Source organism: Phascolarctos cinereus, unplaced genomic scaffold (assembly GCF_003287225.1).
Source record: "Phascolarctos cinereus isolate Bilbo 61053 unplaced genomic scaffold, phaCin_HiC Scaffold_3;HRSCAF=262, whole genome shotgun sequence".
In the NCBI taxonomy this organism is placed as follows: Eukaryota; Metazoa; Chordata; class Mammalia; order Diprotodontia; family Phascolarctidae; genus Phascolarctos; species Phascolarctos cinereus.
This window is the reverse complement of record NW_027555736.1, coordinates 52,394,451-52,420,442: the sequence shown is the minus strand read 5'-3', so window position 1 is coordinate 52,420,442 and position 25,992 is coordinate 52,394,451. Positions and strand designations below refer to the sequence as shown.

General features: G+C 39.7%; 1 protein-coding gene across 10 annotated transcripts in view; it reads left to right on the top strand.

The window, feature by feature from the left end:
* The window catches only part of USP54 (ubiquitin specific peptidase 54), a 122,748-nt gene that overhangs the window by 65,988 nt on the left and 30,768 nt on the right, over window positions 1-25,992 (top strand). For 9 of the 10 annotated variants that reach the window (XM_078150844.1, XM_021006076.2, XM_021006070.2 and 6 more), the window contains 9 exons: window positions 1,114-1,913; window positions 4,870-4,962; window positions 19,548-19,682; window positions 20,386-20,499; window positions 20,604-20,686; window positions 21,109-21,214; window positions 21,322-21,468; window positions 23,541-23,690; window positions 24,357-24,525. In XM_078150844.1, coding sequence (XP_078006970.1) covers window positions 1,767-1,913; window positions 4,870-4,962; window positions 19,548-19,682; window positions 20,386-20,499; window positions 20,604-20,686; window positions 21,109-21,214; window positions 21,322-21,468; window positions 23,541-23,690; window positions 24,357-24,525 — 1,144 coding nt within the window. In that variant the 5' untranslated portion in view covers window positions 1,114-1,766. The remainder of the gene's footprint in view (window positions 1-1,113; window positions 1,914-4,869; window positions 4,963-19,547; window positions 19,683-20,385; window positions 20,500-20,603; window positions 20,687-21,108; window positions 21,215-21,321; window positions 21,469-23,540; window positions 23,691-24,356; window positions 24,526-25,992) is intronic. The other variant, XM_021006077.2, reaches the window with a different exon arrangement.

Here is a 25,992-nt window from a genome sequence, read left to right as displayed (position 1 = left end):
TCAGTATGAGCCAACCTATGTGTCATCTGAAAGTCAGTCTCGATTGTTTGGAGGGGTTGATCACCAGAAGGTTAGCTATTGGCTGAAGGAATGCCAGTGATAGCAAGTAGCGAAAATCATGATCTAAGGCCTAGAGAATGGCTGTGTGTGTCAGTGGAGGGGAGTTTCCACACTGATGAAATCACAGCTCTTTAGTACTTGAAGTGTGTGTGTATGTCTCCTTTTTGAAATACTTCCTTGGTGTGGGTACTCCTTCCACCATTGTGGGTTATATCTTTTCATTCTGAGTGGTTCTTGTGCAAAAGTGTATGTTTCTCACTCTCTAAAGCTGTTAGCTTTTTGTATTTTGGAAGTAAGAGTGATATAACAATGCTCAAAGAAGATGCTTTTTGTTCTTCGCAATATTGTTTAACATACATATTTCTAAGATTTCATATTGGCATTGGCTGCTTCCTTTTCATGGTTGACTTTAAAAAAAAAGAGATGCTTGATTCCTTTCTGAGCATGAGCTCTGTCATCTGATGATGACGGATTTGTGTCTTTAATCTTCCCTGTTCCCCTGGCAGAGAATATAGGAGATTTGTTTTTGACAAACTGGAATAGTCGTATGCCTGTGATATCTCTCACATATGTGATACCTTTGTTTAGAACAAATTCCAAATTGATGACTTGTCCTTCCCAGACTGTAGATAAGTTTTCATAATTATATACACAACATATGTGTATTACATAGAATGCATTTACTTATAATATACGTATACTTGTAAACTCTGTGTCAGAGGGTTATCAGAAATTGTTTAAGGTCAAGGTTGGGTGTATGCTTCCTCAATTTTGCTTGATCCTGAAAAATTGTGTATTTGTTTTTGCTTCTTTTGAAATCAACTTCTGTCTGTAACCTGTTTCAAACAAATTTCAGAGAAGTTTCCCGGGACTCATGCCCCACACCTTTTTTTCTTTCTCCTTGTTGATTTTTTTTTTTGTCTTTTCTTTTTTTATGTCAAGGTTTCAAGTTTGTAGTGAGAGGTGAGGTAACATTGGTGTTGGCAGAACATAGCTAAGCCAGCACAGTCATTAAGTGATGTAAGCTTTTATTATTTTTTTTCCTTTCTAAAGCACTCTGGCAGGGCTGGCTATTCCAGTCACAGAAGAAAAGAGGAGACAGAGCTCTCTGATGTTCTGGATGGGTGACTAGAAGAATTTTTGGCAAAGTGAAAACAAAGCACCATGCATATCTCCTTCCAGGGTTGTTGTGGAATCTTTTTGCCCTTCTTTCGGGATTGGAGTTGCTCTTTTCAAGCCACTAGGTGATGGAACAGGTCAACTGTAGCCCCAGAGAGCTTCATTTTACTCCTGTTTGTCTGCCTTTTCCTAGTTGGATTTTTGTCTTCAATCCCAAGAAAAGTGTTCCTTACTGATCCTGGATGTTTCTGGAATTGAAAATTACAGTTTTTCACAAAGGCTTTGTGGAGTTGCTGCCACTTTAGTGAAAGTACTGAATAGAATGACAACTTGCAGATGAACATGGATCCCCACTGTTTGCATCCCTCCTGTTTGGATGTTAGAATTTTGCTACTTTTGGGAGCAGTTGAATGACAGTTCTTTCATCTGGACCTGGAGAAATACTTTGGCCCATTGTGGGGAGGTACCAGCTCAAACTTTTGCTACAAAAATTGACTGCTCTGCGCCTCCATTTCTGTTGAGCACTTAAACAACAGGATACTCAAACAGATAAAGACCCTCTGTGTGTTTGGGGCTAACTGTGAACAATGTCTTGGAAAAGGAATTATTTTTCTGTAGGACGGGGGAGTGTGCAGGGGATGTTTGCCCCACGGAGCACAACTTCCATAGCTCCTAGTAAAGGTCTCAGCAATGAGCCTGGACAAAACAGTTGTTTCCTCAATAGTGCCCTGCAGGTAAGAAGTCTTGAAATGGTTTTTTTCCCTCCTTTTTTTTCCTCCTATTGTACTTTGATTTCAAACTGCTATTGCTGTGTTTCTGTTAAACTCGTACCCACGTAGAACTATGAGGATTCCTCTGCATCTCAGAAGCTACAGTCTTGGGCATGTCCCTTCCCTTCCCTGGGCCTCAGTTGCCTAATTAGTGTAATGAAAATAATAACACTTTCCATGCGTGAGGGACTTTGGGATGGGACCAGAGGAGATCTTAAAATTTCTTGTTTCATTAAGAGCTACAATTTTGATTTTTTAGTTTAGCTCTCTTGACTAAGAAAATAAAACTCTGTCAACATATTCTAACTTTTTCTTAAAAGTGAAAGTCTCTAATTTTCTTCACTTGAAACAAAGTTCTATTGACAAAATTAGCTTTCTCTTTTAGAAGTAAAAAATCTTTCCAGTCAAGTCAAAGATTTTTTAATGAATTGTAGCAGCCTTATGATATTTATGCTGTTAGTATATACAGCTTTTGTTACATTTAGTTCCATCCTTTTCCTCTCTGTCTTAGCATTTTTTCCTATGTTGGCTCATAAACAACATCTGGTCAAATGTGCCTAAACAGCACTGTTAGAAAGTGAACTCTCTAGTGGTGATTGTCCACCCCCATATTATTCTTTTTGGGTACTGCTTGCCACCCCCACCTTTGCTGGGACTGTCACATGTCGAGATTGCTTTGGCTGAGGAGGCCAAGAAACCTGGCAGCTATTTTTTACCTCATAATTCTTTTCATTTGTACAGAGTGAAAGGACCTGAATGAAACTTAATGATTAATGCCTCATTCACTAATGCCTTAGCAATTAAACAAGTAAAATACCATGCGGAAAAGAAAAGCAGCCTGTGATGGTGGAAAGAGCACCAGACAGGGAGTTACGGTCCCTGAGTTCTGACCGTGGCTGTGCCGCCTTGGGCCAGTCTTCTGGTCTCTAAGGACCCTCTCTTCCTCATTTGTTAAACAAGGTGGTAAGGTCATCATAACTTCTACAGTTGCTTCCAGTTCTCAGATTCTCTAGTTTTATGAAATCATAGATGCTCAAGTCCTTAGATAGAAAAGAAACATTTTCAGGCCCCTGAGGGATAAACCTAGAGAGATTCTTGCTTTAAGCACTTTCATGAACTTACCTTCTATTGGAGGCTTTTCCAGGTCCTCTAGCTGCTACTGCCTTTTCCTCTTAGAATACTTAATATCTGCACTGTATGGATCTTGTGTGTACCTATTTACATCTTGTCTCCCTCCTTAGATTGTGAGCTCCTTGAGGGCAGACACTCTTTTGCCTTTGTATCCCTACCATTTAGCACAGTGCCTGTCAGAGTAAAGACTTAATGTATGCTTTTTGACAGATGGAAAAGTCCCGTTAGCTCCATTTCAGATGAGATTTGACAATGTCCGAATGTATCTTTTTGAGTATCTGACCACGTATGGTATAAGCATTAAAGCAGGCAGTATGATCACTTGAAGCAAGTTTTTGTACTTACCTTTATTTCTTGGCCATAGGCCTATTTAAGTAATTAATTTAACCTCTGTACATTCTCCCTACGTCTCAGATAAAGTGATATTTGTGACTTCCTGTCCTAAGAATAACAATATTTTGCAGTTTATAAAGATGGCAGGGCTATATGCTTTATTCTTAAAGAAGAATACACTGAAGAATTGGGGCAGGAATCTCTCCTAACTGACCTCTGTGGTGTGTTGTGTGTTAGACTGAGAGCTGTCTTTAGAATCGAGACTCTGAGGTCTAGTACTGCCCCAGAACATTCTGTTCTGTGATTTGCCCTGGACACATCCCTTCCCTTCTCAGGGACCCAGGCAGCTCTCAAACTAGACACTGCAGAGGAGGTAGAGGTCTCTTAGTAAAAGGAGTTTCCTCACTTGGAGTTTTTTTTTTTTACACCATTGAAATCTCAGTTCCAATTTTTAAAATGTCAAAAAACAGTTAAAATTTTACAGATTGAAATTTATCATTTGTATGGTTTGTTATTTTTGATTTATGATATGAAAAGTAGTATATTAAATCCCATTGTGAAGTGTCATTGGCTTTGGTATATTTCAGCATTTCAGGTTTCAAAGAACTTGTGTCCTCTGAACAGTTGCCATAAGAGAAACTATAGAAGTCTTTGAAAGCTCAAGAATCCTTTCTGCCTTTTAGTACTGTTTGATGTTGCAACACACACTATACATAGGTGAAGGCTTCTGAGATGTTGCTCTTTAGGGATTTCAACCCCTGTTTTCTACATTGTTTAGAAAATAATATGACCAGGGAAGTTAGGTGGTGCAGTGGATAGAGCACCGGCCCTGAAGTCAGGAGGACCTGAGTTCAAATCCGGCCTCAGACCAAACACTGGACACTTACTAGCTGTGTGACCCTGGGCAAGTCACTTAACCCCAATTGCCTAAAAAAATTTTTAAAAAATAGTATGACCTCTTAAGTCTCTTTACTTTCTGTAGCCATAGAGTTTTCTAAAAGGCAAGAAAACAAAAATTGGTAGTCCTAATACAAAACTCACTCTATATTAGATTCTGAATGGTAGTGTTCTATACTCTGTTCCAAATGTAGCCCATCATATTGAGCTCATGAGATAACTTTTAAAAATTGTTTGTATTTACTGCACCTTTTAGCATAGTGAACCTTCACAGCCCAAATTTCCTTCCCTACATTTACTTTTTAGACTGTCATGCCCATGTATGCTTCTCATGTTTTTCCTTTTAAACATGATATTGTTGCCCTTTTGCCACATATGTGCCCTTCTTGCTAACTTTCCTGTCTCTTTTGATGTTTGTCTGATGCACTACCTTCTGCTTTTCCCTCCTCCCCAAAGTGGCTTCTCCATTATGATATATGTTGATTTTATTCTTCATAGAATAGAGTATTAAGTCACAGTTTTTGTGCAGAATGATGAAATGCTTTTCCACTTTTATCAGGTTCTATGGCACTTGGACATCTTCCGTCGCAGCTTTAGACAACTCACTACACACAAGTGCATGGGAGACTCTTGCATCTTTTGTGCTCTCAAAGTAAGTGTTTGAATTGCTCCTGTTCCATTTCACCAGCAGCACATTCCTAATATTTTAATCAGCAGTCTGGTTAATTTGAGAGCTGTTCCAACTAACTCTACCATTAGCTGCTCCCAGATTGTTAAACCTTGGTTTCAATAGTTGAGTTTTCTGAGCCCCTTTTGAGTCTGTCCAAACTTTGGTGCATTGTTGGGGTCTCTTCAGTTGGAATACTGAATTTGTTGTTTGACTAGTTAGATATTTTCTTTTTACTAATATTAGAACCTTTAAGTATCTTATAATGAGACACAACTGATGAGTTTTTGCTAAAGCAGAGTTTTGCTCTATTTTCTGTTCCTACTAGGAGTTGCTAGTACTGATGATTGGTGTTTTTTCACTATCATAGACGTTAAATTTTAAGTACTGTTGTTGTCCTCTATGTATTTATTACTTGACTCTAAATTTGACATTAATTTCTGAATTCTAAGAAACCTAGTTATTTATTTAGATTTTGGAGGGGCGGGGAATAACAAACCGGAGGAAGGGAACAGACCTCAGAGAGCTTAATCCTAGGGAAAAGGACTCCAATGCTGTGAAAGTTAGGGAGCTTCCCAAATGAGAAGTTACTGAAGCAGTTCCCAAAGCTTTGGAGTGATGGCAGAGAAGGAGGCACTGAAAAGAGGAAGTGGTTGTTTTCCACGTGGGTCATCAGCCCATTTTAGCCTGGTAGCTTCCCTGGGCTCTATTCATGCAGCTGCAAGGTGGAGTGGTTGTGGTTGGATAAGACTTCCTGGATTCTGAAATGAGTTTGCCAGAAGCCCTTTTCAATTTCATAAAGCTTGCATTTGAAATAAGTTACTGGTGCATCTGGATGGAAGTAGTTTGTGTCACTGTAGTTAATGTTTTCCATTTTGGACAAAGAATTGTTATATCCTGGCCAAAAAAACTGCACAAGACACCTGGGAACGTCTTGAGGATGCAAGGAAACTAGAAGAATTTCCCTACTGTCTTGACTTTTTTTTAAAAATTGCAAGTGATTCCAAGTCCATCTCTCTCTACACCCACAAGTGTTCATACTTTAGGTTCAAATGAAGGTTGCAGATGCCAGATTTCTGTAGAGCTGTGTCTGGAAATCATGGCAGCTGACACTCTGAGTTTATAAGTGTGAAGTCAGAGCTGCTAAGTATCTTCTGGGAGCATTCCTTAGAGACATTTCATTTAAATATCTTGCTTTATTACCTCTTGTTCCAGAAATATAATTTTCCCTCTCTCCTTTGTTTATAAATCCTTATGACCTTAAAAATTAATTAATCATGGCACAAATTAGAGTAGAAATAATGGATTAATTGGACAGTTCTGCATGAAACTGGTAGAATTAAGTCACTAATAGATTGTATAGCTCTGGATCATGCTTCCCCATACAAGTCAAGCCAAAACAACAAATGAGTAAAGCCCTAAGTTTCATCTAGTTGAGTGCCTTCAGCTTTGTGGACAGATGCCATTAGGGCTGGTTTATACAGAGAATTACTGGATTCTAGCAAAATACCAACTACATCAACTTTTTCTTACCAGAGGGAAGTGTGGGCCTTACCATGAAAAATAATAAAAGAACCTTGTTAGGGACATTTAAAGACTGGAGAAATCCCTGAATGGAAGGGTCATGTTGAACAAACAACTTAGCTCTACTGGGAAAGGCTGGTGAGCTTGTACACATTCTCTGTGTTGCCTCTTAGAAGCCAGTACCAGTTTCCCTCTCCCTTCTTTTTTCCCTCTCCCCACTTTTCATTCCCTGACCATGTGATATACCTTCATTTATACTTTCCATTTTAGCCAAGCTAACATACTTATTCTGTGCACATACCTTGCCTATGTCTTAAACAATACAAATGTCATTCCCCTTGCCTGGAATATCCGCACTCTTCTGCCAAACCACAGACCTCTTCCACTTCTAAATAGTGCTTAACACTAATTCACCTTATCAAGCTTTTCCATACTAGTGCTCCTGATTATAATGCCTACTCCTATGTGTTTAAAAAAAACAAAACAAAACCCTATGTTGTATTATTGGTCTCTTGGGAAGAGGTACCTTATTTTTTTTGTTTCCCCCATAGTACATAATATATTTCTTGGAATGCAGTAAACACAATATTATAATCATTGAATGAACGGACAAGTACTATATGCATTTTTTCAAAATATATTTTATATTTTTGTCCTTTTCGGGCCAGATGTAGATAAACATACATACACATGCACCTATACTTAAGCTTTTCTTATTTGCTTACTAGATTTTCTAAAATTCCTTGCAAGCTGAAATCTTATTTTCTTTTCCATGATTTCTTTCTCATAAAGGTATGGCTTTAATAGGTGGAATTGGCTACATAGTGAAATTATGTTTATCAGTCCCTATTTTTCTTTTGACTCCTACTTTTAAGTGGAAGGTACATTTTATTTGTTTGTTTGTTTTTGTTTTTTGCTAGGCAATGGGGTTAAATGACTTGGCCAGGGTCACACAGCTAGTAGGTGTCAAGTGTCTGAAGCTGCAATTGAACTCGGGTCCTCCTGACTTCAGGGCCAGTGCTCTATCCACTGCTCCACCTAGCTGCCCCTCAATTTGCCTCCTTGTAACTTTTGGGTTTTTTTTTTCTTTTTTGGTGAGACAATCAGAGCTAAGTGGCTAGGAAGTATCAACTGTCTGAGACTGTATTTGAACTCAGGCGCTCATGACTGCAAGACTGGAGCTCTATCCAGCGCACCACCTCGCTGCCCCAGAGGGTACATTTTGGTAGTGGTCTACTCAACTTGGCCTCTTTTGTTTTTGCAGGGCTTCCTCCTGAGTTTGACATAGGGATTTTTTTTTCATAGAATTAATGAAATAATGAACCTTCAAATTCCATTCTGTTAATTAAATTTAGCAAGTCTTTATTAGTGATTTTTTTTGTGAGTGTTAGTCTTCAGGAAATGTCTGCTGAATGCGTCAATTCTTTAACACTGAAATTCTGTATATTTGAGAGTTTGCATATAGTTATTTGTGTAGTGAATGCTTACTGAGTATTACTGAGAAATTATTAAAGAAGATGGGATCGACTACAAAGGACCTATGCAGGAAAATGCTGTTCACCTCCAGAGAAAGAACTGAGAAATAGAAGTATGCATAGTATAGTTTTACATATGTATGTGTGTACATATATATGTATATACACGTGTATGTGTGTGTGTATCTGTGTCAAATGGCGGCCTTCTCTAGTGTTGAGTGGGGAGACAGTTTGGAACTTAAAATGTAACAAAAAAATAAAAATTAAAAAAAGATACTGGAGAATTGATGGCATTGTCTTCTTACTCTTCCGTAAAGTTCTATTCTGATGCTTTATCACAGAATGAAGGTGATCCTAGGATTTCAAGGACTCTTTTAGAAGAGCACCACTAAAGCTAGGCCTTGCCAAATTTGAAAGACTTGGAGTGTTGGCCCAGTGATGCACTGGCTAGCTTTCTTCTGAGGACCAGCCTAGCTGAGTGTGTGAGCAACAGCAAGAAGGCTATTTTGGCCTGAAGTGAAGAGGAGGGTTATGTAATAAGCCTGGAAGGCAGGCTGTGTAGCCACAGTGTGAAGCTTCTTGAGTGCTTACTGGAGAAGTTTGTATTTGGCTCTAGAGGCAATAGGGGGCCACTAGAGCTTTGTGAGCAGAGTGGTGTGGTCGTAACTCTGTTTTAGGAACGTTGCTTAGGCTGCTTGGTGGACTGAGGACAGGAGTGGGGAGAGACCACCAGTTAGTAAGCTATTGCAGTAGTCTAGGTCAGCAGCACACTAACTTAGTGTTGTACTGCTGGGGAGTGGAAAGAAAGGAGATGCAAGAGATGTGAAACAAGTTTCCCTTGTTTAAAGCACACTTAATAGGTTATTCATTTTTGGTTTTCTTCACATAGTTTATTTCAGTATTCATGTGTATTTTTGCTTCCTTTGGACCCCCATACCTGAGATCTGTGAATTGACAGCTAGAAGAGGTCTTTACCTTACTCGGTTGCTGTCCACAATCCCCAGTTTGCTACATGAGGTTTATTTCTATATTTCTTCTTAACCTTTATTGTTGCATGCCTGTAGCACAGAGCTCTTACATATTATTCATCTTGAAAATCTGCTGTTTTCTCTGCCGTAGTGCATGACTTGACTTTGGTGTTCGCTTATTTATTTATCTCGGTTCAGAGGAGGAAATCCGTCCTCTGTACTTGGTATGCCACAGTGATTTTGTTCTCCTTCCAGGGATTGTACTGGAGGCTTTGCCGTGCCAGGATGTAAGACAGAGTGGTTTTTGTTAGAGGCAAAGAAGAATGTGGCATTGATTGATTGAATTCAGCTAGTCTCCCTAATTAGTGATTTCGTGTGTGTGAATATCAGTTTAAGGTAACAAAGGCAGGAAAAATGTACATTTTTGGACAAAGTGGTGTTCATTAATAATGTGAGCCTGTGACTGAAAAGCTTTTAGACTATTCTGATGGGAAAGGAATGTGAATGTGAGGACTCAGTCATTTAACAAGTATTTGTTAAGTACTTGTTATGTCACCACTGCTAGACAAGATGCTTTGCTACCTTGAGCAAGCAAGGGAGAGAAGTAATAAGAAATAATATAGTTTTAAAATAGTATAAAAAGTTATTCATTGTCATTTAGTAATAATTAAATGTTTCATCTGTATAGATCAGTAGCATTGGAAGGAACCTCAGAGATTATACCAGCTCCAGATGAGTTTACTTCCATATTATCCAGGAACCCTAATAATTACCAGGAAATGATTCTGCATTTTCCCATATTAACTTGGTATATTGCTAAGCAAGCCTTAGAGTCAGGAAGTTTATTCTTATGTCTAACCTAAATGCTTCCTACTTCCTCTGACTTGGTTGTCTGTTGAGATGAACATGAAGTCTTCAAAATTCTTTGTAGCCTTGAAAACTTACTAACTTGCTCGTCTTTTTAAGTATAAACTCATTTAACCAGTCATTTTTTCTAATCTTTTAGTGAGTGGCAGCTAGGTAGCCCCATAGTGCACAAGAGTGCTGGGCCTGGAGTTAGGAAAACTCTTTTTCCTGAGTTCAGATCCAGGCTCAGACACTTATTAGCTGTGTGATCCTGGGCAAGTCATTTAACCCCATTTGCCTCCGTTCTTCATCTGTAAAATGAGCTGGAGAAGGAAATAGCAAACCACTCCAGTGTCTTTGCCAAGAAAACCCCAAATAGGGTCATAAAGAATCAGACATGACTGAAATGACCAAGCAGTATTACTTTTTTTTTAAATTTATTAGTTTATTTTGATTTATCAACAATCACTTCCATATGCTTTTGAGTTGAAAATTTTTCTACCCCTTCCTCCCCACCACCTTCCCCAAGACAGTGCACAATCTGATATAGGCTATACATTTACATTCCTATTAATCATATTTGCACATTAGTGAAGTTGTAAGTAAAAATTAAAACCAATAGGAGCAACCATCAGAAAGAGGGAACAAAACTCAACAGAAGAGAAAAAAAGAGCGATTCAACTTCCGTCGTTCTTTCTTTGGATGTGGACAGCATTTTCCATCACGAGGCCTCTGGAGATGTCTTAGATCCTTGTATTGCTGAGAAGGGTTAAGTGTATCAATATTAGTCATTGCACAACGTGGCTGTTATCATGTACAATGTTCTCTTGGTTCTGCTCACTTCACTCAGCATCAAACTGTACAAGTCTTTCTAGGTTTTTCTGAGGTCAGCCTGTTCATCATTTCTTGTAGCACAATAGTATTCCATTACATTCATGTACCACAATTTGCTCAGCCATTCTCCAATTGATGGGCATCCTCTCAATTTCCAATTCTTTGCCACCACAGAAAGAGCTGCTATGAATATTTTTGTATATGTGAGTCCTTTTCCCATTTGTATGATCTCTTTGGGATATAGTCCTAGAAGTGCTGTTGCTGGGTTCAAAGGGTATGCACATTTTTATAGCCCTTTGGGCATAGTTCCAAATTGTTCTCCAAAATGTTTGGATCATTTCACAACTCCACCAGCGATGCATTAGTTGAACAGTATTACTTTTTGAAAGGCTCTGTGTTAAGGGCTGCGAGTAGAAAGAAAAACAGTCTCTGCCATCATACTAATGGAGGAAACAATATATAAAAAAATAGATAAGGGGCAGCTAGGTGGCGTAGTGGATAGAGCACCAGCCCTGGAGTCAGGAGGACTTGAGTTCAAATCCAGCCTCAGACCAGATACTTGACAATTGCTAGCTGTGTGACCCTGGGCAAGTCACTTAACCCCAATTGCCTTGTAAAAAAAAAAGGAGAAAGAAATAGATACTTACAGGATATGTACAGTAATAATGACGATGATGATAACAGTCAACATTTTTATAGCAGTTAAGGTTTGCAAAGTATTTTCCCACATTCTTTAATTTGACACTCACAGTAACCCTTTGAGGTAGGTGTTATTCTTACCACCATTCTACAGAAGAAAATGCCCCTAAGAAAGTTTCTGTCACTTGCTCAGGATCACAGTTGCAATGTGTCTAAGTACATACAAGATATAGTATATAGAGGAAACAGGTGTGTACAAGATAAAAATCAAAATAATTAGGACATATCTTACCTCCTTGTCTCTACTCACAGGCTTCCCTGGCTTCCTCTAAGACACAGTACAGCTCAAATCTCAGCTTCTGCAAGAGTTCTTTCCTGGTCATTCCACCCCTCCCCACCCCTATCCCTGCCCCCAGTTATCAGGACCTTCTCCTCTCAGATCACCTTCCGTCTATTCTATATATATCTTGAAGGCATCTAATTTTTTTTTTTACATATTGTCTTTCATTATTAGAATATGAGCTCCTTGAAGTCAGAAACTGTTTTTGCCTTTCTTTATATCACCAGTCCTTAGTATAGTGCCTGGCACATGAGTACCTAATAGATAACTTGTTGACTAACTGATAAAAACTTGTCTTTACAAAGACATGGGATTGAGTTGGGAAAGATAAATGGCAGAAGAAAGGCCCTGGGAGCTTGCCCATCACCCTTATGGCCTGGAGCTGGTAGATGACTTCTGCCAATGATACCCCACAGAACAGAAGTCTCTTTGAGGTGGGGATGGAGAGACTCTGCTTCTATTCCATTGTCATGCAAAAATGGAGGGTGGCGGCTGGCTAGCAGGGAGTTTGTCCTCTGAAAGGCCCAAAACAGACAAAAGGCTGGGCCCTGCCTTGCCTGGCCTTCTGGATATAGCCAACCCAGATACCTTGTTTGGTACATCTGTCACTTTGGTCCCAAACTGTGGTAGGCTGAATTCTAAACGTCACCTTTTACTAATACTTCCTTAGACCTTGCTATAATAATGTTAACAATAATAGCTTCCATTTATACAGCACTTTTAAGGTTTATAAGAGTGCTTTACAAGTATTATCTCATTTTATCCTCCTAACAGCCTTAGGAGGTAGATGCTATTATTATCCCCAGATGAGGAAACAGACAGGCAGAGGTTAAGTGACTTGCTCAGAGTCACACAGCTAGTAAGTGTCTGAGACTAGATTTGAACTCAAGTCTTCCTGAGGCCAGGTCTGGCACTCTATCAATGATTTCCTGGTCTTGGTACTATATTCTGCTTTAGGTATAGCCTGGGTTCCTTTCAGCTCCTCAGCTTGTCTGCCTTGGTTGTTCTCAGCTGTAGTGCGTTCAATGATCCCAAACTGGTGGCTACCCTAAAAGCCTGTCTCTTTAGCACTATCTCTTGATACCATTGTGGTAGTGATACCATAATCATGTAATCAAAATTACAGGTAACTTAAAGGACGTTGGAATGATGCATGATGGTAGTAATATTCAGGATATTGATGATTACATAGTGCTTTAATGTTTGCAAAGTATTTTACATATATTTTCTCATTTAAGCCTCAGAATAACCCTTGACTCTGATGTCTTTGGGCTTAAGTAGGTTGCAGCATTTTACCAATAATACCTTGTGCTTGAGACCTGATCTATAAGATGTCATGGAGAATTTGTATGACCATTAAATGGGGTAGCTAGATGGCTCAGTGAATAGAGCTCTGGGCCTGGAGTCAGGAAGACCCGAGTTCAAATTTGGCCTCAGCCACTTATTAGCTGTGTGACTCTGGGCAAATCACCTAACCTGTTTGCCTTAATCTATTGTAGAAGGAAATGGCAAACCATTCCAGTATCTTTTCCAAGAAAACCCCATGGACAGTGTTGGCATACACAGGGTCACAAAGAATTGGAGATGACTGAATGACTAAACAACAAATGACCATTAAAGGATGTAGACTGGCCATGTAGTGATAATGAGAAACAGTAGGTAGATAGGCCAGATGCTGTGGTAGAACTCTGAGATAGTAAAATAACCACCAACATGGTCTCTAGCTCATGAAGCCTCAATGGAGGATTAACGGGGATGGATAAGGATTTCATAAGATGAAAAGGCATAAAGGAGTTGCATTTCACATTAGTGGAAAGAATACTACAACCCGTGAAATTAGAGCTCCATCCAAGTATTTCTTTCAGCAGCCAACATAGTGCTTTGAACACAGTGCTTAATAAATGTTTGTTGAATAAATTAATAGGTTATGGACAGTGGCAAAGTAGGTTCCATTTTATAGAGAGAAGGTATAGAAGCGAGGAAATACTACTGTCAATGTGTGCGTGTACAGTATATAGAGGTAGATCTATAGATATGATATGGATCTGTCAATTTATGCAAAGTAATTCTGAGGATGATAACAACTGTGAGGGGTTAGAAAAAACCTTATGTAGGAGGAAATAGTTGAATCGACCCTCAGAGGAATCTGTGGATTGTAAGAGCTGGAGTTGAGGAGAGGTTCTAAGCAAGGTAGTATCTCCCTCTATAAAGACACAGATATGGGAAATGGGATGTCATGTATGGGAACAGTAGGTAGAACAGTTTGGTTGGAAAGTCTGCTAGATGAAGAAAAGTAAGATGTGATAAGCCTGGAAAGGAAGGCTGGAGACAGTTTGTGAAAGGGCTTTATAAATGCTAAACATGGGGGCTATTCTATCATTTATCTCAAATTTAACCCTTCTTTTTCACTAGTATCCCCCATACCAGAGTGTTGACTTACAGCCTTTTCTCCTTCTTACAGGACTGAATTTCTGAGAAAGATGACATCAGCTTTAGTCTCCATGTTTTCAAAGATGAAAATGATAAGGAGTTAGAAGAAGGGCTTAAATGGCGAAAAGTTTAGAAAGCACAGATTAAGAGGAGAGGTAGATGAATTAAAAATTGTTCGATTAGGCTTGAAGAAGAGAAGTCTGAAGAGTTGAGTGACTGGGAAAGCTTAAAGTACATAATATTTGTGCGATAAATTATTAAGGAGATATGCCCAAAGTGAAGTCTGTCTAGAGGGACAAACAAAGCGGCTGACTGAGGTACCTGTCACGAAGCACCAAATTTAGTGACTGCCTCTCCCTGCTTCTACTTTTCCTACTTGGAGAGCTTATAGAGCATAGAGAAATTATAAAATTTAAGAGTTGGGGAGAACCTCAGCAGTCATCCTGTCCAATTCTATAATTTTACATGGGAAAAAACTGAGACCCACAGAGGTAAACTAGGTGACTTGCCCAGTCTTGTATTAGGTAGTAAGTGGCAGAGGCAGGATCAAAGCCAGGCCCCATACCTCCAAATCTAGACTTCATTCCACTGTACCAAATGATGAATTCTGTCTGCTGTATCCAGCTTCGAATCAAAAGCTGTCCTTGTTTTGGATAGATGTTTGTCTCATCTGAAACCAATCTAATTGTTAGAAACCTTTTCCATATGTATGTAAAGCTGAAATTATACCCCTGTAACTTCTACCTGTTGGTCCTAGCTTTACCTTCCAGGACCAAACAGAAGTAGTCAAATGCTTGTTCCATAAGAAAGCACTTTGTGGGGCAGCTAGGTGGCACAGTGGATAGAGCACTGGCCCTGGAATCAGGAGGACCTGAGTTCAAATCCAGCCTCAGACACTTGACACTAGCAGTATGACCTGAGGCAAGTCACTTAACCCCAGTTGCCCCCCCCACGCAATTGTGTATTCATAAGAAAGCCCTTCAGATATGTGAAGACTACTATGATCCATCCTACCTCCCCCACCCCCAATCTGGCCAAAATTCTTCTCTTTTCTGTGCTAATCGTCCCAAGTTCTTTCCACTGATCTTGTATAATCTGGTTTTGAGTCATGTAACCATCCAAGTCACTGTCCTGTGGTTGCACTTCAGCTAACTGGGCTGCCTAGAAATAGTTTTTATATGTGGTCTGAGCAGGAGGGGGAGGGGGAGAGGGGGAGGAACCGTGTGTGTGTGTGTGTGTGTGTGTGTGTGTGTGTGTGTGTGTGTGTGTGTGTGTGTGTGTGTGTGTGTGTGTGTGTGTGTGTGTGTGTGTGTGTGTGTGTGTTGGACTGTCTCTTCTTTGTTTTGAACAGGGAACTTCTAGTAACATAGCCTAAGAAAGCATTAGCTTTTTGGCTGAGATGCTACATTGTTGACTCGTATAGAGCTTATGTTCTGCCATAATTCCTAAGTCTTTTTCCCCACAAATGATGATTTCTAGGCACATCATCTCTCTTTTATAGTCCTTCTGTACTTCTGCAATTGATCTTTGGGACCCAAATCCAGGACTTTACATTCATCCCTATTAATCTCATTTGCCAGTTTGAACTTACCGCTCCAGCCTATCAAGATCGTTCTGAGCCCCGCTTCATTCACACAACATATTACCCATCTTAGGTTCATGAACATCTATAAATTAAAGAAGAATTCCTCATCTTCCATTTGGTGTGGTCCAGTGTAGCTCATTACAAGCTACTTTTGCATCTGCGTGCATTTCTGTATTAAAAATGGTGGCCAGAAGAGGGTCAAGGAAAGAACTTAGGAACGTTCTATCAAAGACCTCTTAACAACAGAGGTTGTCTTTGATCTGTTAATCAACACATTTTGGATCCCATCAGTCAGCCGGTTCTGAACCCATCTAGCTACACCAGCATTCAGTCAGCATCATTCAGTCTTGTCCGAGACCTTTGCCCAAGTACATTGCTAAAATCCAACTATAAATATAAATAAATAATATAATATATAATATACAGAATCATGTAATATAAAATAATATAAATAAATAAATATATTTTTAGTTGCAAGATAAGGGAAGTATAATGGAGAAAGTAATGAGCTGTTTTTCATCTTCCCCAAATTCAGGCTGGGAGTATAAGTAGCTAGATGATGCAATAGATAGAGCACTGATCCTGGAGTGTGGAAACCCTAAGTTCAAATCCAACATGAGACACTTACTAGCCACGTGATCCTGGGCAAGTCACTTAACTTCTGTTTGCCTCAGTTTCCTCATCTGAGAAATGGAGATAATAATAGCACCAACCTTTCAGGGTTGTTGTGAGAATCAAAAGAGATGATAATTGTACAGCACTTAGCACAGTTCCTGGCACATAGCAAGGGATTAATAAATGCCTGTTCTCTTCCTCTTTCTCACCTTCCTATACTTTAATTAAATTTGAGCAACAGCTACATTTGTAGATATCAGAACACATAGATATTTGTGCTGGTACTCTTTGCAGTCTCTATCTTATTTATATTGTTTTTGATAATCCAAGTAATTAAGCCCTTATGTAGGCAGAATTGTTTGCTACCCAGTCAAAGAAAGACTGCTAATGAAGCACCTGCTTCTAGTCATTAAAATCTTGTTTCTTTTGCTCTCAGCCCAAGAAAATTGCACCCAGACCAAAAAAAATAGTTTGTAATAAGCTACACTGGGCCAAGAATGAAAAGGAAGCTTCCTCAGCTTTCCTCTGTTTAGGGGAGTGGAGATGACCCTCGGAGATGAGTTTCCTCTTGCTTGTCTGGCTCCTCCCTTCTGAGAACTTTTCAGGGAGATATGCCTCCTGCTCATGCCCTTTCTTGTTCTCTGCTTTGGAGTTCAGCAATTTGGAAGAATCCCAGTTTTTGTTCCTTATTGGAGCTGCCACCTGTTCTTACTGCTGAACTAAATGTTCTTGGCTTTCTTTGGTACGAACAAGCTCTCCCTCTGGGAAAGGTGGGAGGAGGGTGAAAAAGGGAATGGGTGGAGGCCAGTTCCAGAACCTGTGCTCAATTGGAGCATGGCACACAGGGGGTCAGTGTGCTGTCTTAACAGAAGGGCTTTGTGTGACAGCCTCTTTTAGATCTGTGTCTCCACCAGTGGCATTCTGGGCAGGCTTAGGCAGCTTCATCTTGAACATACCAGCTCAATTCCTGACAATAGAAGACCAATAACAATAATTAAACTGAGAAAACAAAGAAGACAGACAGAGACAATTCAGAGTCTCAGTATGTAGGGAGAAGCTGCCTGTAATTAGAGGCAAGAAAAATAGTGCAGGGGTGGAGATGATTACATCTCTGAACATTAGCGTCATATCTGTCAGGGTACATTTACAGAATTGCCAGTTCAGGTAGAGCCCAGACTTTCTCTTTTCTTCTCTGGGTAATTGGTTACAAAACCTTCCCATCTTTTGTCCTTGATGAGAGAAGTAGAGCTGGGAAGATTTTAGAGAGGTCCCACAGGGCAGAAGTTTTTGAATCATGGTCTTTGCTCAGCTGAGTATAAAAGCCTTTGGTGTATCAGGTTTCCATAAAGATCCACCCTGGCTTTCTGCACTCTTACATGTTAACACTATAGGATGAAATGAGGTTTACAGATTACCTATGTCTTCAAAGGATATTGGCTATGGTTATAGTAGGAATGATAAGAAAAGGTATAGAGGTTTTCAGACAATTGGATTTATTTTTACTGTCATTTATGTTGCATGTCTTTTTCTCTCTCTTTTTTAATGTGTTGTAAAATTAGTCCATTCTGCACTTAGGAATATCTTCTTATTACTTAGGAATTATTATTATCATTACTAATGAATTATTATTACTTAGGAATATCTTCTTCATTGACAACCAAGTAGAAGTGACCCCTCTTTGGTATGGAACAGAGATTGCTAGTTTTAGCCATGGTGTGATGAGTTCCCCAAAGCAAGCTATACAAATCTTTTTGCTGTTGGGCAGTTTGAAGCCACTGTTATTTATTTCTACCTTTCTTCCTCACTCATCATAGTTCCAAATGTATCAGAAGATAATTTGTATCAAAAGATTCTCTAAGCAACTGATAAAATACAAAATTGCCCTCTGAGGGAAAATGACTGGGCCTATTCTGGTATGGGCTGGGGACACCATGGTTCCAAGAGAAAGAAGCTATGTTTTGGAAGAGCTTACTCTTTATTTGAGTGGTGGTTAGGTTATAAGGATGGTTGTAAGGATGGGAGCCTCCTGGCAAAATAGGATACTGTCTAAAAATATTGAATAGTATTTGGAGAAGCTATGGAGGAAAGTTTACCCCTAATGGGAGGTTGGAATGATTGCTCTAGGATTTCTCTCCTAGGCCCTGAAGCCTATTAAATAACACCGAATTGTAGTACATTTACTTATCTGGAGTCATTTGTGGGGAAATAAGGACTGGTTACAAAGTGACCTATATGTGGAAACTGTATTGGAAGACATTGCAGTTGTTAAGGATGCTAATCAGAATGAATTATAGTGGAAAGGACACTGTACTAAAAATGAGGAGCCCTAGGTTCTAGGCCTATCATGGCCGCTCATTAGATATGTGACCTTGGAAAAATCATACGATAATAGAATTTTAGAGGGGACTTTAAGGGTCATCTGATTCCCTCCCTCCTTTAAAGTATAAATCTCTACAGCATTCCCCAACTGGTGGTAATCTACTTGAAAAGATGCTCAGTAATAGGGAACTCACTGTGTCTCGATTCCTTCCCTTTCATTTCTAGACAGCATTATTTGCTAAGATTTTCTTTGTTGAGTCAAAATCTGCTTACTAAGGGGCAGCTAGGTGGCGCAGTGGATAGGGCACTGGCCCTGGAGTCAGGAGGACCTGAGTTCAAATGCAGCCTCAGACAAATAACACTTACTAGCTGTGTGACCCTGGGCAAGTCACTTAACCCCAATTGCCTCACCAAAAAGCCAAAAAAAAAAAAATCTGCGTACTAGTCGAATTCTATGTATATCTTTGGTGGCCTTTCCTGATACCCCAGTTGTTGTTAGTAGTGTACTAGTGTTCTTTACCCCGAGAGATTACCTTTTATTGCTTATAAATATATTTTACTCCCTACCCAATGGAATATAAGCTTATTCAGGGCAGAGACTGTGTTGTCTTTGAATATCCAGCTACAAGTGCAGAGAGATAGGATGGTGTAACTAACAGAATGCTGGGATTGGAATCAGGAAGACCTGGCTTAAAACCTCCTCTCAGATACGTGCCAGGTGTATGACCCTCATACAAGTCACTTAACACTGAGCCCCAGTGTCTTAAAGTTGTGCTGGATGGCATCACCTGCATCTGGAAGAATGAGACTCTTTTATGTGCTAAGTTAGTCCCCTGATCTTTCAGTGGTTGGCTCTGGCTTTTTATTCTGCTAAATGTATCAGCAAATTTTACTTTGGTAGCTATTGGTTTTGTAAAGCACTTGGCAGATAGCACTTATGTAGAGATTTAATAAGAACTTTGTGCTTTTTCTACCTTCTAACTCCTTCCTCACAGGGAATCTTCAATCAGTTTCAGTGTAGCAGTGAGAAAGTCCTTCCTTCTGACACACTCCGCAGTGCTTTGGCTAAGACTTTTCAGGATGAGCAGCGCTTCCAGCTGGGTATTATGGATGATGCTGCTGAATGTTTTGTGAGTATTTCCCTTTCCCTTTCTTACTCGGGGGAAATATGAAGCCTTTACTATGGTAACTAAGCCCCTTCTCTTTGGAAATAATTGTGTCCTCACCTTAACTGTTAAAACTAGGAGTCTCTTCAGTAGTTCAGAGCAAATTTCTTCCAGTGTTACAGTGCATGTTGGCCCAGACATATTAACTTCTTCATGCTCTATGTTGTCTACTTTTGCCATAGTCTAAAGCTATAGCTATAATCCTCAGAGGAGCCAGGGTCCTCCTTAGGGTGAGTAAGAGATATTTTGCCAGAGAAGTGAATGTTTCACTTGGAAGTGGGCCTCTGGCATAAATATGATCTACTTCAGACAACCACATTGCCTACATTAATAGGTAGTAAGGTGACTTTCAGAATTATTTCTTGACTTCATTAAATTTTTAAGCACATGAAAAACAGGCAGACCTATTGGTTTTGAATGGTGACAGAAAATCCTTTCTTTTCCTCATGTAGTAAAATAACTAGAGATCTCTAAGGTTTCTTCTAGCTCCAAGATCTTAGGGTTCTATAAGTGATATATTTCAGCTGTCAGAAGAAAAATTGAGAGGATCAGTAGGAATAGGAGATATTCCTGTCACTTCCCAAGGTCCCATTTTTAGCATTCTTTTGTATGAGCTGGTTAGCTAATGATCTGTGCCAATTTTCCTTTTTTGTTCCTTACATGGTAGGAGAACCTTCTGATGAGGATTCACTTCCACATTGCAGATGAAACCAAAGAGGACATTTGCACTGCTGCTCATTGTATCTCTCACCAGAAGTTTGCAATGACTTTGTTTGAACAGGTGAGGTACTGTCTTTGGCCCAGATTATGGAGTGTCATATGGGAGGAGTGACATGCTAAGGACATCTGATGACTGTAGCTCGTTTGTTTTTCTTTCTGCCTTAGTGTGTATGTACTAGCTGTGGTGCCACCTCTGACCCACTGCCCTTTATCCAGATGGTACATTACATATCTACCACTTCCCTTTGGTGAGTCCTAGAGGTTTCACCTCATTGAGACTTTGGGGCTTTCATTTATGGTGGTCTAGATAATTGGAGTCCTTTTTACTGAGGCAGTTGCTGAGTACCTATGGGTATTATCAAGTGTGGGGATTATTCAATAAATATTTAAAATAGCTTTCAGTCTACCTTTTTTTCCTTTCCCCTCTCTTCTTTCCAAGGACCTATTTCTGTTGTGTGAAGTGGTAGAAAGAATAGGAATTCTATGAATCTTTAGATCTTAGGGAGGTCATAGAGGTAAAGGTGTTTTCATCTCCTTTGTCTGATCTGTGGAGATTTGATATAGCTATGAGAAGGAAGCAGAATATGTGAGTTAAGGCATTTGTGGTAACTGTTTTGTATTAACTTTGGAAATTTATGCCCTCATCTCCTTTTCATTTATCATACTTAAGCAACCAGGCAATTTGTATGTTGGAGAGGCGAGAGAAACCTTCTCCAGGCATGTTTGGTGAACTACTGCAAAAAGCCAGTACCATGGGTGATCTTCGGAACTGCCCAGTGAGTGAGGGTGAAATGGGTGTAGGGGGCACAGGGGCAGACGGCAGGACACAATTTATTAAAAGTTGTTGGACTCTGACAACAGTGAACGTGTCCACATGTTTCAGAGTAATTGCGGAGAGAAGATCCGGATTCGCCGTGTGCTGATGAATGCCCCGCAAATTATTACCATTGGGCTTGTGTGGGACTCGGACCATTCAGACCTGGCAGAGGACGTCATCCACAGCCTGGGTACTTGCCTCAAACTGGGTGATGTGAGTCTCATTTCCCTTGAACGTTGATCCGAAATCCCATGGGCCTGGTATTGTTCTATGGCAGTGTATGTTGACCATAGAAGAGAGACTATCTTTGCCCACAGACTTTTGCAGCATATTGTGTGTAACAGTTCCTATATTCAAGAGAGTTACCTATATATTAAATGAGGAAAAGTCCATGTGAATAATTGGCGGGAAAGCCTTTGTTGAAAAAGTAGACTAAGGTAGACCTTACAGGATAGGAAACACGTAGAATATCTATAGCCTGGCTAATAAATACTTGTTGCTTAATTGATTTTTTTAAAATTGAGGATCTGTCACATGCTCAATACTGTGCTTTTCCAGCTGTGGGACTTAATCTGGAGAAAGGACCAAAGAGGATCAATGAACTTTATTGGAGTCGTAATGTAGGAAGACAGGGAAGAGCAGAATGGGTATGAAGCTAGTGCCAGTTGAGGAGGAGGATGGGAGCAAGTAGAAGTGATCAGCAATCTCTCGATGGTGATATTCAGGAAAGTATATGGGAGAAAGACTTTAGAAACAGTACTTTATCAGCACAGGACTGTGCCAACCAAGTTGAATACAGCTAAGCTATGAATACAACTTAGATTCTCTGCCAGTTAAGGAGAAGAATAAGGATTGGATGGATTGTTGAAAAAACATTTATTAAGAACTTACTATGTGTACAACACTGGGGATATAAATAGAATTCTGCTCTCAAGGAGGAGACGATACCTATAGGGGGTTTCAGCTGAGTCAGATGGTGAGGCTCAGTGGTGCTTGGGGTACAACATCAAAGCAGATACTAATGCTTCTTCTTTAGTGTTATTTACATTGATAAAACCTGTCTCTAATGTTAGACCATTTAACAGAACCAAGGCCTCTATGGGTGAGAATTTTCTTTTCCATGTCTTCAGTAACTGTGGCTCCTGAGGAGGCATGGGCCGTAGCATCTGGGGAAGCAGGTGCAGTTTGAATTTTTCTAAGGACTACTTCCCTAGATAAGAGCTGGGGGGGAGGGCAAGACTGGAAGGAGCGCTGGTGTTGTAGAGGGCCACTGCTACTCCCAGGCATCATGTGACTGAAGGGATCAGGAGGTTATTGCGTACTTTAGTAGGCCATTTTGTGGGGTGGTTTTTTTTTTGTTTTTCTGTTTTGTTTGTTTTTTGTTAGGCAGTGGAGTTAAGTGACTCGCCCAGAGTCACACAGCTAGTGAGTGTTATATGTCTGAGGCCAGATTTGAACTCGGGGCCTCCTGACTCCAGGGCCAGTGCTCTATCCACTGCGCCACCTAGCTGCCCCTAGTAGGCCATTTTGATAATAAATGTCTAGGATTATGTTCTAGGTCCTCTCCCACAGGTTAGGTTCTCCCTGATTATCTCAGCCAACAATATCATTTACCTTCTCAAAATTTCCAAAGTAATTATTGTTTGTCCTATATTTGACTTTTACTTAAGGTTTCTGTTTTTGTCTTATCTTCCCAACTAGATCATAAGGACTAAATTTCTTATAGCTTTATGTCCCCAAGAATACCTAGCACAGTGCTGGTCACTGAAGTGCTTAATAAATGTTGACTGGATCGACAGACCAGAGTTACTTGGGAACTGTCTTACACTGCCATGCTGTCAGTTGAAAGCTCATTAATTGTGGGCAGCTAATAAGTAACCTTAGAGACTGGGGAAGTATTGACTTGAAAAGAAATAGGCAGTATTGCTAGGTTATTTGTTCATTTCCTGGTTTCCTACATCCTGTTCTCATATAAGTAAGTGATGGACTCTAGAAGAGAAACCTCCTTTTTTTGGAGGATCTCTTCTCAAATTCTTGTTGGCCATACCCCTTCTACTTCCTTTCTTCTCATCTTCACCCACCTTGTTTTCTACTTCTCTTTTCCCCTTTCTCTACTTTTTACTTTTTCAGGCTCATTTCTAATGGAGAACCCTCTCTGTTTCCCATATTCCCATTGTAGTTATCAAAATAATCTTATTGACCAAGAGAGGGAAGAGTTAGTAGTTTTATACTTTGAGAGTGCTATGTATATTTAATGGCTCTTCCTTTCTCTTGCTTTTCTGCAGCTGTTTTTCAGAGTGACAGATGACCGAGCCAAGCAGTCTGAATTGTATTTAGTGGGAATGATCTGTTATTATGGCAAACATTATTCTACTTTTTTTTTCCAAACAAAGATCCGCAAATGGATGTATTTTGATGATGCACATGTAAAAGAGGTAGGAAAATCCAGTGCTTTGTGTGGAATATTACCATAATAACACCTGACATATGTTTTGTACTTTATGGTTTGAAAAGCAGTTTACATGCATTATTTCATTTGAGCCTCACAGCAAACTCATAAGATATTATCCGTAATTTATAAGTGAGGCACAAAGACATTAAGTAATTTGCTAAGGATCACACAGTTAGTTTTCAAATCCTAGCTCCTAAAATCCTCTGACTTGAAGGGCCTCCCAGGCTGAAAGCAGGGCCAAGGGTATGTGGGTGCTCTGTTTTTCCTCTGGCTCAGGGTCAGGGTCCTGAGCTGTTTTATCAGAATCTGAGGGCATATAATGGTTAGATTTGCCTGTCACATACCCCATCTTGTCTCTTCTTTGGACCTCAGTTTTGTTATCTGTTGGAGTAGATGGGCTCTGAGGTCCTTTCCAGCTCTCATTTTGTGATTCTATGAGTACTAGTCTCGAATTCTGAAGACCAGTTTTAAGGCCTATCTTGAGCAAGCCCGTCTCTTCGTTGGGCCTCAGTTTCTTCATCTGTAAAATGAGGTTAGAGACAATAATTTCTCAGATCTCTTCCAGCTTGAACATGCTTTGATTCCTTAAGTACTTTGAACTACAGAGGTAAAGAGTAAATTCTTACTTTTCTGATTGTTTCTGCTTCAGATTGGGCCCAAATGGAAAGATGTGGTAACCAAATGCATCAAGGGACATTATCAGCCTTTGCTGTTACTTTATGCTGACCCCCGAGGTACCCCAGTATCTACCCAGGATTTGCCCCCTCAGATGGAGCCCCAGTCATACAGTAGGACATGCTATGATAGTGAAGACTCGGGTAAGTAACTTTAATCTTGTTCTTTCCTATGACTTTTGGACATGTCCATTGAATATCCAGATGGCTCTCCAAACTTACTAGCATGTGGACTAGCGTGAATTGAAAGGATGCTATGTGGAGTTTGCTGCATGGTGGCCTCCCAATCAGTTTCATATTTGGTGTCACATGATAGTTCTATCCAAATGACCAAGACCTTCTTGGAAGGTCCTGTGTTGGAGAAGCTTCTCATTTGACTCAGAGCTAAACTAATGTGCTAAAACCCAAAGCAGAAAGGAATTTTTTAACAAATTAAAATTAATTAAGAAGCTTGAATTACAGTTAATTAAAAAAGAATGCAAGAAAGAAAATGCCATTGGTTAAACCTAAAATGTTCAGCTTGCAATGGAAGCATCATTAGCTAGTATGGTGATATTGCTATAGAAAGCTGGCTTCTCATCATTACTCATATCCAAGGAGCTGTGTCTGAGACCAGTGTGATTAGTAAGGAAGAAATAATTTGTCTGATCATATAAAATGTGGCATTTTTGCTAGTGATGAAAGATTTTTGTTTACAAGGTTCAAATGTAGTATTATAACTAGGTCCCACTACATGAATGGGCTGTCTTACAGAAATTCATCTGTAAGGTATCTATTTGAAAAAGTCTGACCTCTGGTCTAAGGAGGAGGAAGAGATTATCCTCCCCTCATCCTGGACCTGGGGCTAGCCCTTGACAAAATTTTGAAATACGCACAGTTTGCCTGTTTTAGCTCTCTTTCCACATCCCTATCTCATCTTTTCTCCTAGAATTCATTATCAGTCAATCCATAAGCATTTATTAAGCACCTACAGTGCTAAGAGCTGGGAAGAGCAAAAGACAGTCTCTATCCTCCAGGACAAGGAATGTTTGAGAGTTTCAAAACAGTTCATTTCAAACATTCTCTAATATGAGAGACAACATGTTAATTATGTACAAATAAGATATATATGTTATAAGTTGATGTCTTCAAGTTCCCCAAAATCCATAGTCTTCCAAACTAGCTGCTAGGTCTCTAGGTGGTGCAGTGGATAAAGCACCAAGCCTGGAGTAGTCAGGAAGACCTGAGTTCAAATCTAGCCTCAGAAATTTACTAGCTGTGTGACCCTGGGCAGTCACTTAGCCTCTGTTTGCCTCAGTTTCCTCACATGTAAAATAGAGATAATAGCACATACCTCCCAAGGTTGTTGGGAAAATCAAATGATAATTATCAAAAGATAATTGTAAAGCAGTTAGCCCAGTGCCTGGCACATAATAAGTGCTATATAAATGTTAGCTATGATTACTGTTATTATTAGTCCATAGTTCGAAAGTCTGTTATCTTCCCACTCTACAACCTCTAGACTCCCCATGCAAAACTTCATTTACTTTTCTAATGCAATATTCCTAGGTGTTAGGAACAAAATAATCGAATTAAATTAATTTCTATTCCTATGTAAATAATTCACCTAAG